The sequence below is a fragment of the Myiozetetes cayanensis genome, unplaced genomic scaffold, assembly GCF_022539395.1.
Source record: "Myiozetetes cayanensis isolate MyiCay16 unplaced genomic scaffold, myiCay2020 scf9, whole genome shotgun sequence".
In the NCBI taxonomy this organism is placed as follows: Eukaryota; Metazoa; Chordata; class Aves; order Passeriformes; family Tyrannidae; genus Myiozetetes; species Myiozetetes cayanensis.
The window spans coordinates 16,884,877-16,898,109 of record NW_026088185.1 but is presented as its reverse complement, the minus strand read 5'-3'; the positions used below and the strand labels follow the sequence as shown (position 1 = coordinate 16,898,109).

At 39.3% G+C, this 13,233-nt stretch overlaps 1 protein-coding gene across 1 annotated transcript in view; it reads right to left on the bottom strand.

Moving 5' to 3' along the window:
• Positions 1-5,706: 5,706 nt before the first annotated feature.
• Positions 5,707-13,233, bottom strand: part of WIPF1 (WAS/WASL interacting protein family member 1) — a 56,205-nt gene continuing 48,678 nt past the window's right edge. The window contains 2 exon segments of the mRNA XM_050340015.1: positions 5,707-10,959; positions 12,259-12,372. Coding sequence (XP_050195972.1) covers positions 10,904-10,959; positions 12,259-12,372 — 170 coding nt within the window. The 3' untranslated portion in view covers positions 5,707-10,903.

Genomic DNA, 13,233 nt, shown 5'->3' with positions numbered 1-13,233 from the left:
GTAACGTCTGTTCTCTTGCAGCTGTGCGTAAGATGGTCAGGAAGAACACAAAGTGCTTATCTATATCTAGAGGTGTCTGGTCACTTACACTGACTCACGTGGTTACTGGGAAATAAACTGTAGCTTACAATACACATATGTTTGGTTAGGCAGTTAAACAACAAGGGAAACTTGAGCAAAATTAATCTGTAAACGTGAAATAAGCCCCTGGATTTCATCTCTGGAAGGTGTTGTCAAATGGAAAGCACTTGTCCCATGAAAGAATTTCCCAAACTTTTGAGGCTTAAACACCATAAAAATATACAACACCTGAGAGCAATCTAACACCGACACCAGGAAAATGCCAAGCCAGATACTGTTACCCGTAAGCTTAAAGCTCATTAACACAGAAATCATGGGCTGGATGTTTACATTCACCTCAGTTACCTTGGAACACTTTCGTAAAATATCTTCCTTCTCAAGAAAGCTATTTATCTGCTCATCTACAATTTCGCAGTAGGATGCCTCATTATCTACGTTGGTTACGAGAACTTAATTGGTATTTTTCATATAGTATCTTTTGTAAGACAATGGGTACATTTAAGCTGGTTTTGAAATCCTGTTTACTGCACTGTACTCACTCACTTCCACTTTGTTCTGTTGCTGAGACAAGGGCATGTGTTGCTGGTATGTCACAGAGCTGTAGGTGCTATTATAGTCTTCAAAATACTGTATCTGCCAAAAGAAAATACATAAAGCCAGTGCAGTCAGCTTGCAGAAAGTCAAACTAAGACTTCAGCAATAATTATGTATGTTCAGGTTTATTGAAATAGATTGCTCCAGTAATTAAGCACAGTAAACACTGTGTATGGTGAAATTCAGCTCTCTAAAGCAAAAAGTAAAGAAAGAGGTTCAAATTAGATTGCACTGAATTCAGTAAAGTTCAGAACTACCCCATGTAATTTCAATACCAGAAGCTTCTTCTGAAATTGCTTTCAGGGGAGACAAAACAGTGTTGAAGAGAGCTCCTAAAAGTGCAAATTCCGTCATTGGTTACTTAGCTCTGTAAGAAGGTAAATGTGCTGAAGTCAAATGCAAGTACTCAAAAATAGATTCTATAGTTAACCAGTCTGACTGGGGGAAAAAAAAGTATGCAAAAGTCACATAAAGAAATTAGTATTTTAGCTTAGTGTTTGCTAATGCTTTATCTGGAAAATCATGATCAAATCTTGTCCATTTGCCTCATATGGTTAGAGTTGTATCTACTGAAGTAGACACTCAAAGTATTTTTTTTATATTTTCACATACTGACATGGCTAACAGTATGTGGTGAAATTATTAAATATAGGACACAAGAGTTACAGCTTTTCCTTGACCTAAGAAAACCTATTCATTCATTTTGACATAGGTAAGTAATTACTTACAAGTTCTCAGCACTCTTAGTGCTCAGTTACTGTAAGACTACTCAGATTTGGCCTGATTCCTCAAAAAACAAAAAAACAAAAACCAAAAAACAACCAACCCAAACCCCAAGCAAAGCAGCAACAACAAAAAAACCCCCACAACCCACAAAAAACCCCCAAAATTAACAAAACCAGAAGAGCTAGCAGTGTTGTACACAAGTTAGTAGATGTTGCTTTGCTTGGGAAAACCACACTAAAACAAGCTGCAGTGATTAAATAAGCTGTTTCTGATGTGTAGCTGGCTGTAGCAGGTTATTCAGCAAGCAACTGATTAGTAAAGAAACCCCACCAAATAAGCCAACTCCCTCTCCCAAATTAACAAATAAACCACAAACCCAATTTTGTTATCACAAATTAAAAGCTTTGGAAATATTTTCAGAATATGACCCAAATCTCCAGTTACTAAGTTTCCATTTGTGATCACACCATATCCCACCATTTTTCAAGCCACTATTTATTAATTACACAAATACAGTTTAAAGATTGTCCAAGAAATGTATTGATAGCAGTGCATAGTCTCCTGTGGTAGAAATGTGATAGAAATAATTTTTTGTTTATTTATTTCTTATTCATTTCACCTACTCAGTCCTTTCTACTACTGTGTCACAGGACTATACAAACAAACTCTCTTCTTCCTGAATTCTTCTGCAGAAAGCTACTGTACCTTTTCTTCGTTATGTTCCGCAATTTGCCATTTCATTTAAATTTGTGGCAAATATTTTAATCTCCTATGTATCTCCAGACTGCTTTCTATTTCTTTGACTTAAAATACAAAGAATTTTCTTTCTTCTGTTAAATATTTGAGTAAATATTGGTTTTAAGACTGCAGTATTGTCAGAGTAGCTTTCTTACATCTCTCTGTTACTCCCTCTTGGCATTTTCAATTATAAAAAAAGGTATTTTGTTTTAACGCTTACCACCTTATCCAGCTGCAGGTAAACTTTATTAGCTAAAGCCTTTATTTGTTTACATTGATAGCATGCTGCTTTCTGTTGAACTGAATGTAGAATCAGGTGTGTTTTCCTGTTGCATCATTTTTATGCCAGTACTGGAATTTGACTTGCCTAAGAGCTGTGTAACTGCACGGAGAGTCAGGCCGGATGCACCTGGAGTGAAATCGCTGCTGTGCCAACAACGAGTAGCGTTCCTAAAATGCTGAAGTGTGCGTTTCCTTATCTTATAATCACAGAATGGTTCGAGCTGGACGGGGCCTTAAAGACCACCTAGTTCCAAGCCCCCGGCCGTGGGCAGGGACACCTGTTGTGGGTAGCTAAGCTCGAGGAGCAGAGGTTGTGAGCTGCTGATCCTCCGCGCAGTGGGAGGGCAGCGAACATTCCCAGCTGAGACCGCCGTCCCCAGGTTCCACTTTTCTCCCGGGACGCTCCCGGCGGGACGGCGCGGGCAGGCAGCGCGGCCGGGAGCGGCACCTGGCGGCCGGCACCGCACACGGCCAGGGCCGGGAACCGGGAACGGGGAACCGGGAACGGGCGGGCAGGGCAGGAGAAGGCGAGCGGCCGCACCCGGAGCTCACATCCACACCGCCCCTGGAGCGCGAAAGGTCGTTTGGGAATGAGCGTCTGCAGCACAAAGAGAATTCCCAGGCTGGGGGCGCATCGCACCTGTTCCCACTTGCTTACTTAAAAACAAACACAAACAAACAAGGCTTCTCATTTTCTGGTGCGTGCTTGTACTAGGATTTATATTACACACGTTTGCAGCTAAAACATATATTTACAATTTCTCCCCTTGCTCACAAGTGGCCATACGTATAAGAGAGGGAGAAATGAAGGTTCTGGCACACAGGGCATGTGGTAATTCTCTTAAAGAACACAGCAGGATTTTTGCTTTAAAATAAGAAGTAATCTGGAGCAAACACACTAGCCCCACAGTTGCAGGGCAGCTGGATGAAGGCACAGCAGCAGTCCTGCAGGTACTGTTCAGGATATGAAACTATATAATTAGAGGAAAGTAACAGATATCTTTATGTTTCCAAACAAAGGTTCCCAGATTTCGTAAGTAACCCAAGCTCCTCGTCAAATAGCAGAAGTGAAAGTTTCTGTTTTAAGTAGGGACGGGAAAAAAAAAACCTCAACAGAAGGATTTGAGCAGTCTGCAGTGAGAGCTGGTGTTAAGACAGCACAGAAAGTACTGACGGGCTCTGCAGTCTCAGAAACAGCGCAAATAACATTTATGAGGTATGCTAGTTCCAGTATCAACATACATATGACAGAGGCTGGGGTTTAAGTCTGGGCTTTCACCCACAGCCTTTACCTTGCTCTCTTCACAAGTGCTCTGACTGCTCCAGCTGCACTTTGCTCTCACAGCTTCAGAGTACTCAGTCTTTAGATGCAGGAGCTCTGCTGCTCCACAGGGCACATGAGGGCTCACTGAATTTACTAAAATTTCTGCTAGAATGGAGAAGGACAGGAATGACTCATTTTCACAGCCCTGTATACATGAATGCTTCCTTCAAGTTGGGTAACACCCAACACCCACAGACTAAACGCTCATCTTTTTGTGAACACAAAAACATTTTCAGAAGGGAACTGGTTACTTGCCTCGTGTACAGCGTTCACACAAGCCTGGAGCCAATTTTTGCACACAGGTAAATGCAAAAGGTAGCCAAAGTGGTCCCCTTTCGGAAGGGAGTTGGACAGTGATAAAGCCCTGCCCTGACTGCAAGGAGAGATCACTGGTTCCTGTTTTGGAGAAAAAAAGGATGCACAGCAACCAGAATGTCTCTGTCCTCAGCCCTTCTGCCTACCTTTAACTTAGAGGTGCTCAGGCAGAGATTTCTCCTGTATTCTAGCAAAAAAAAAAAAAAAAAAAGAGAGAGAAAAAAGAAAATAAATAACAAGAGCAGTTTGATATTGAAAATGAGAAAGGTATTTATGTAGGCTAAATCCCAGCACTCTTGAAGAAATATCTCTTTTGTTTGCAGGGGAATAAAAAGAGTAAAGAGCCCTACTGCAGTGGAATAGAAAGCTTGGCAGTATCATATAGACAGCATTCATGATAGACTTCTATTTTACATTTTGAATGTAGCTTTTGCAGAAGTCATATATCTTAAGCCATAAACATGTTTTAGGATTAAAGAAGATATTATCTGATGTTATTACTCAGTAGACAGATAGATGTTGGACACAAGGTACTGTTAGCAGCAGCCACCCAATTTATTCTTTCTGTTTAATCAAATATTTTTGTGTCAGTTATCCTTTCCTCAGGATTGTTTCTGTACCTGGACTGCTGTTGAAGTTTTTAGATAGTTTAAGAGCCTGATTGCCAATGTAGCTCTTGATCTATTTCATTAATTAACCTAAATAAGACATTAATTGTTGCACAGAAATGTATGGGCCAATATTTAGTCCCCCAAATCTGTAATTTGCTGGGACTAATCTACTACGTTCAATGTAAAATGGAGTCAGACTGGGTGAGAGGGCAGAAAGGAACAGCACAGGAGGCAGGAAGGTCATTGGAAATCATTGAACCATGATCAAAGGAGTTGCATATTTCTATGTGTGCTCTGTGCAACACATGAGCCTTCCTGCAACTGCAGGGAGCAGTCAAAAACGTTTTACAGTGTAGTCTCAGGGTTTCTTTTAAATCAACAGCTTTTTTTGAGTTAAATGGAGGAAGGACTATATTGTGGTTATGACAAGGTCACAGCATGCTCAGTTCACTTCCTTCTTCCTGAAGTCAAGCAAGTAATTTAATTTCTTGAAAGAAAGAACCGTATTTCCTTTGGAAAACAGTCCTACGACCTGGTCATTACATACCTCTGTGTCCTCGTTCAAGGCTATTGCCACTGAGATCTGCAAACAGAGGTCTCAACCTGCTGAGCCAGCTCCTTTACAGCTCACCAGCTTCCACCCTCTGCCCTCCATCATGGTTTCTCTATTTATACAGCCCAGGCACCGGGACCGCTGGGCTTCTGGGCTACACGAGTGTCCGTGGCCTTCTAAGAAAATTGCCACTGTCCCAGTCAGTCTGTAAAATGAACGTATCAACAAGCAGTCCCCAGAGATGTCAAGGGATACACCACCTGTGTAAGAGCAAGCCTGATGCTTCAGTCTTTGTAAGATAGATGCATTACAGCTCAGAGGTTTTTTAGCTCAGGGTTTTAAATTACATTTCTAATTTCTGAGGAGAAGTCGAACGTGCAGCCTGAATTTGAGTCTCCTTTGGACTTCTACATCAAAGGGTCTTTCTCTCATGAACATGGTCCAAATTATCTGAAAAGGTTAACACCCATGAACAAAACAGGTCTCCACAGTCTAAAGGAGGGTTCTATTTGTTTGACATTCTCTGGCAGCTTTCTGCCCAGTGAATGGAGACACGATGAACAAAAATCTACATTAACTAGAGTGATTTTCCATGTCTTCTTCCCATGGCAACTGCCTAGCTTGCCTGGCCAAGAGCCAATGCCCACAGCTCACCCAACAGCCACCTACAAGTACAGCATCACTGACCACTGATTTTCAATCATTCTTTATCCTAAAGTAAACTCATTATTTCTCCTTATCTGCAGGTGTCTAATCTTCATTGTATGTAGGACCAAAGTCCTCTGAGCATTATGGCTGTGCTGCTGTGCAATGGCAGGCAGGAGGGGAGGAGAACAGCTCAACCAGCTCCTGAAAGGCTCACTGCTATGGTCCTGTTAAAGCCAATGTGTGCTTTTGTCAAAGAAGCAACTGTGGTTATTCTCAATGTAACAGTCTGCACCACCAATTATAATAAAAGTAAAATTTATTTGGTATAGAACAGAAAAATAGGGAGAACAAAATCACTTACAAAATAAATGTTAAGCAAAAAAAATTCACAGAACTAGACTAATATTTTATAAAAAGCTCAAACTTTAAGCATCTGATAAAAACATGTTACTTTCTGCTCAGCCTATGTTTTACATTTCTCTCTCTTGTGTGGCTTTGGAAGTCCAAATTTATATGTCTTCCTCTGCATGCATTAGTTTACACTAAAGAACATTTATCACAGACAAACTGTATTTCAAAATGGCAGCATACTGAAGGGCTACTCCCTTTCGTAAGACATGCGGTTTCCATTTTTCTCTTTTAGTCTGCATACCTACCTGCTGCATACTCACTCACTGAGACCATATACATGTGCCCTGCTTCTGGCTGAGTTACTCCAACACTCCCCTTTTTGCCAATGCTCCAGGTTTACATTTTAACTGAATGGTCCAGTCACATCCATCTTACAGGCTACAAGATCCCTGTTTTCTCCCGATGTACACGAAGAAGCATTCCATGAACTTAACTTAATGTGCTTCTGGATACCTTAGGTGAGAGATTCTCCTTATTTTCTGGGGAATACTGTTTGAAAGATTAAAGTTCATACAATATATGTTACACAGAGTTAATGTACCGCCATAATAAGTTGTTTGCACCTGGCTGTGAGACAGGGTATTCACACTATCGTGATGTGGTACTACATACATGCACATTTTACACTGTAATTTTTACTCTAGAATTGGTAACAACATTCAGCCAATTGTTTTTAATTTCTCAGACCAATCTTCTCTTTTCCAGCCTCCTGTGTCTGAGGGGCCCTCTCTAGGTCTCTCAACATTTGACATTCTGCTTCAAATAATCTCAGTTTGATCATTCAATTTCATTCTTTGCTTCCAAGGCAAAAAGTACCCTTTCTATTTCCATACATCTGCACAGAAAATTGTTGTTACAATATATGTAAAGCATGATAGCAGTTTAGTTCCTTCATTCTCTGTTCCAAGGCAGATCTACTTCTATAAGAGTCATGTAAACAGTTGTTGCTGGAAGGAGTAACTACTGTCCAGTTTTTTAAGTGGCAATTTAAGGAACTTCTTTAACAATTCAGTCTTGCAGAAAAAAAAAATAATTCTTATGATTCTTTTAGTGTTGGGAAATGCTGGCTTCTAAACAAGAACTTTCCGACCTTATTTTTTTCATTTACAGAAATATATGCTTCCTGAATCACAAGCTTCATTTCCTTTAACAACTTGAATATTAATCACTGTGACCTCTTCTCCCACTGGTTGGTGCAGAAACATAACATGCTTTTCTTCCAAAAATATAGAGGAGAAATCATTTTCACATGGTATAAAAGTTATTCTCATTTTATTTACTGAGTTGAATTAAACAAAAATGAACATCTGTGGCCATTGTAACACAATATGAGTCTTAGTGATAATGTAACAGGATAGTTTGAGGTGTGAAGGTTTATAATGCAGTGCCATTGAAACAAACCCAGCAAATCTTACATGCAAGCAGTGAATTAAATTTAGTCCTGTAACAACCTATGCAACCACACTGAAGTCAGCTGGGCTGTGTGGACAGCAGCCTCAGACACTGGTTTTGCGAAAGAGTTAAACTTTCAGAGCAATACCAACAACTGATTGTGAAGCTAATCAGTGCCCACATAGACCTCACCTACACACTGAGCTCCACCTGAAGTGAGACGACTGGGCATGTAACAGCAGTGCTTGGCTCAAACACTGTAGAACGCTACTGTTGGCACCATTTCTGTCAGGACTTGGAAGAGCAACGTCTGTTCATTTTTCTAGTGAGACACAGAAAAGTTGACTAAAAAAGTCGTAAGGCACCATTGATTCAATCTGTTTCGTATTATTCTTTTTTAACACTTCATAGTGAAATAAATATTTTAATACCGATCATATCGTAAATAGCTACTGATATATGAAGCAATATATTGAATGATAAAATGCTGCATTGTTCTGGAATATATCTAGGGACATCTATAGCATAAGATATAAATAGAAAAGTTGTTGTTAGGCGAACAGAAATGCCTCTTTCTGCAGTGTTAAGCTATTTTACATGTATGCCAGACATTCATTCTGAAGAGATTTCTAGAGTAAAAAGAATCGCTAAAACCTAGGCAGCTCAGGTTTCTTGGCTTGTTAACTGAGGGCCTTTTACATACACATTTTAAAGTGAAACTGAAGTTGGTTTTCCAAGCCTTTGGTAGTGGTCCAGGTTTCTGGTCAGAAAACCTTGCTGAAAGATCAAATATAATATATTTGAATGATACAGAGAGTTGGCAGAACAATGGGCAGCATTTTCATTGACTTATCAAAATAAAACAGTCATGTTGGAAGCAGATAAGTTTCAAAAAAGGTACAGTTTCTGGAGGGTTGAGGGGTTTTTTTGGCTGCATAGCTATTTGGGTATTAATAAAGATTTGGCAGGTCAAGATATTAAAAATACTGTATTCTTAAATTCAAAATGTTATCCCTTAGAAAGTTTTAAGTGCTTCAGTTTAAAAATGTGAATACAATAATTTATCTTTTAAGTTATTATCCTAAAAATCTTATTTGGACTTCTATTCACATAATAATATCCCAAAGAAACAGGCACTTTGTTTAAGGGACATTCATAAAATACATATACAAATTCAATATTGCGCTAGGTTTGATCCCAAGGTGCACCTGTCACATGGAGGTCCCACCAGTATCTGTTTGAGAAACTCTTACAGCCACGATCCTGCAATTAGATGTAGATACATCCCTGCGCCTGCGCATTTAATTGCAGGTTCAGGACCATAAACAGTAACTTAAAATAGGTCATTAGATATAAAAATGTAAAAAACAGGTACATAATCTATCACAGCTAACAAGATTTTGTAAACAAACACTGGAAAGAACAAATTAAATTTGATCTGGCCAAATCCAACTCTGCCTCATGCCCTTCAATGTGTCTGGCCAGGCTGTCAGGCAGAAAGGGGATCTGCCCCTCCACGCTCACAAACAGAGCAAAAAGCCCTATGCATAGACAATGCAGTGGGGTCCAGACTCTCTGGCTAAATTCTCTAGGTTTTCAAGGACTGACCTCATTCTAGCTGCAGAATGTACTTAGGATCACATCTCCCATGCCAGAGAAACATTTTCTTAACCTGCATGACTAGTTTTTATGGGTTTTGGGTTTTCTTGAGCAACACCCAGGGAAGCATGGCTGCTGACACAGGCTTGGTAGAGATCCCAAGGAGCACTTTGAAGAAGCATACTGAGGCTTAGGAGAAATTTTTCAGAGCTAACCTTTGGAGGTCCAATTAACAAAGAGCAATATGTCATTCAGCAATATTTCAAATCCAGAATTATAATCTTCCCCTAATTTCCAAAGGCATTTTATATGTGTTTAGATCCACTTGTAAAATTCAGTCGTACAATGAACTCTTCCTCATATACAAAATACAAAAGCCATTAAACATATTAACCACTTGTCACAATGTTAGAATACTTCGCTCTCTCTTCTATTAATGTAAGCATTGCAGCTTTCTGTGGAGAATCCTCTCAACAAAGTTTAAAAGTACAGGCTTCATGGCAAACTCAGAAGACCATATCTTCCCATTTCTCTTGAACCGGTGGAGACAGCAAATTTTGGATGCTTCCACTTGAATGCACAAACCCCAGGTTCCCTTCACTACACCAAAGGGCTTTCACATTTTTGACCTCAGCTGCTCTGCCGTAATGCAAGCCAAACACAACCTCTCTGAGACTTGTGACCTAAGCCCCAGGAAGCTTCTTAAGTCAAAACCCACCATTTAATTGTACCAAAGAAACAACTGGAAAGCAGTCTGTGGGGTGCTGGTGTTAGTGATGCTGGATGAAGGAGGACTACTTTCTGAGGACTCTTTGCATGCAGCATCAGGCAGAGGGTATTACAGTAATCCAGGGCACGGATGGCTCTGGTTTGGTCCACATCAGAGTAGGAAAGAATTCGGCCACTGGAAGCATAACACTATTGAAAAACTAGGAAAGAGGGATTAAAAAAACCCCATTAGATATATATATTTTATGCTGATGAATTCTTCACTTGTGTTTTTCTTTGGAAGATTCTCTACAGATGAAAACAAGGCCAGATACACTTCATTCTTGAGGCAAGATGTGCTTCATATTGTTTAAGATTTCCTTGGCTAAGCTGAAGTGAAAAAGTTAAGGATGAACTCTTGGTCACCATGTAGTAGGTCTATGGCCTGCAGAAGCAGATGGGCCAAGTTAGGCATGCAAAGAAGGATCCAAGGGACTCTTGGTTACACGTTTTTCCCCAGCAACTGTTTTTCTAAACATAAAATACTTTATGATTCAAATAATACAGCCACTGTACCCAAAGTAAATGAAACAGCTTTGTTTAAGCTCTATCAAATTCAAAGCCAGACCTCCCATGGAGCTCTCCAGGGGCCAGGGTTGGACACAGTGAGCATGGTGCACGTATGTTGTGTATGGTCCACAAAACGCCTGCAGTATAAGCAAATAAAATTCATAGCTTTGAGCAACTATAGTTCCTAAGCCGCATCTATTACTTCTGTAATAGAGGCTGAAGTTTGTTCCAGCTGACAAGCCAAAAGTGGAAATAAATCAAGACAGGCAACTTTCCAATGATGTGGACAGGAGAGCTGACTTGAAGGAAACTTGAAAACAGATGTTGCCCAAAGATGGGCCAGAACCCATTTCACCTTGGTATAGGTGGGAGCGGGGGTGCACCTCTTTCTTTTCGGACAGAGCCACCTAAAAGAGAAAAAGGTTTTTCTGTGTTACTCCTCCTGGAATACTCCTTCTTTTGAAATGGGAGTTTACATCCAAGCAATTAATTCAGTAACTGGTGAAGACATACTACTTTCCTTGCCTGGCCATTTAAAAAATAAAAAATTTCTTTGTAGAGTTTCTAGTTAGTTTATTAAACAACATCAGAACTTTAAACACTGTAAAATGAAGTTTTTAACTAATGTTATCCCCAAATGCCTGTAAAGTATTTCACATGTATTTCAGTCCTTTTTCTCCTTCCTAAAACAGATTGATAGTTTTTGCTAGCTTTACTAATTTATGCAAACACATATCTTCTCAGTGCTACTTGCAACACATGCAAATTTCAATGAAAAGTGGCAAGCTCTAAACACAGTAACATTTCAAAGTTCTTAATGTTTTTCCCTATATGAAGATTTTCATCACAAACTCATGTAAGAACACACAAAAAAAATGCATATGTTACTTTGCCTCTCTTTGTGGAGTAATACAAATGGGATGAAAGTTTAACAGGGCATAGTGAAGGGTCAGAGACTAAGAGGAATTTCCACTTCAACCCAAAACCTCATCATTTGGAAACAGGAGAGAAACATCTGAGTGTACAGACAATTACAGGATAACTATGAGCCACCAGTGTCACTTGTTGCAAAAGAAGTAAATTGATCCTTGGGTGTATCAGGCAAAATACCACTAATGAAGACAGGAAACATTTGTGCTGCTGTAGAAGACATGTTTGAAACCTGAACTGGAACAGCATGTCATTCTGATTGGAAAAGACAAAATCAAACTGAAATGTATACATAAGCAGCCCTGATTGAAAGCAGAGTATAGTACATCCAGATTTAATCAGCCCAGCAAAACAAAAACTGAGAGGAGGAGATGACTGTTGTCTTGAAAAATACTAGGGGTTTAACACACAAGAAGGGCTGAAAACTAAACTCAGAGATGATGCTGACACAAGAATAAATGAGTTGTGCATGAATTTAGATAGGAAATGAGAAGGAAGTCCTAGGGGATTTTGTGGTTCTGGCTGCCTATAATGGCAGGGCTGGTCGCTTACAGTACATGTTTCAACTTAGAACACAAACAATTCCCCCCTCAAATACAAGTTTAAGAGGGTTTGTGCCTGCAAACCTGCATTTAGCTTTTCTTGTGTGGTGAGCAAGGGTGGCCAGACTGTTAGTCTGAGAAGTCTTGAAACCTCAGAATCCAGTCTCTTCCCCATCCACATTGTTTTTAGGACAGTACATTGAAATTCCAACAGCAGAGATGAAATAAACTTACCTCTACTTTCATTTCTTGCTAGTTTACTGGGATAACTTCTGTTCATGGGTACATATGGCTCTGGAGGTGGCAAATCGGATAGAGGATGAAAAGAAAATCTGCTTTCCCATTCATCTGAAAAAAATCCCATGCAATTTACTCATTAGTTTTCTGACACAGCTTAGGAAAGTAAATTGACATTAACATCACGTTTAATGCATGTTTTATATTGCAAAATGCTTACATAACTGAGTTTTGAACCAGCATTCTGTTAGCAAGTCAGAGAAGACGATACTTTAGGTTTGAGAATAAAAATTCTTATTAACTGTAACTGATCACTTAGCCAGTTTAATGCAAAATCACAGATCAGGAAAATTGCCATAATTCTACTTATAAGTGAAATGAGTCTTACGCTCCCATCCATGTATAATACATCTGTTTTTTTAACACACACAGAAACACATACATACATATATTTGTGCTACCAGAACTGCATAGTGTCTTCTACTTCAGAACAGTATTTTGTTGCTGGTGTAAAATTTCTCATACTCATATGTCATAGACAGAGCTCAAAAGCATCTCCTATAAGCAGTGTTTTTTCTTTCTTAATAATTATACTGGAAAAAGAAAATTTGGGGCCATTTTGATAAAATTTATGAGAGAATCCTGTATGTAACTAGTGTAAAATACAAGAAAATACTGCAGTTGCAATTATATCTCTTTAGACTACATGGGCCCTCTTCCTGTAGTTCCTGAGTCTATAGGATTCTAAGGAATAAAGCAAGCTGACAAGTTTCTTCATTGAAATAATAGAAAATGTTCAAAGAACTCTGTTCTGAATTTGAAGGGCTAAGGAAGAAAGTGTGTGCTGTCTTAAACTTTGTAACTTCACTTGTTTGCTTCAGGACTTTGTAACCACAACTTTCTTGTAATATTGTTATATTTTATTGCATAATATAATGAACAGCTGAGTAAGTTTCACCTGGCATTAGTACA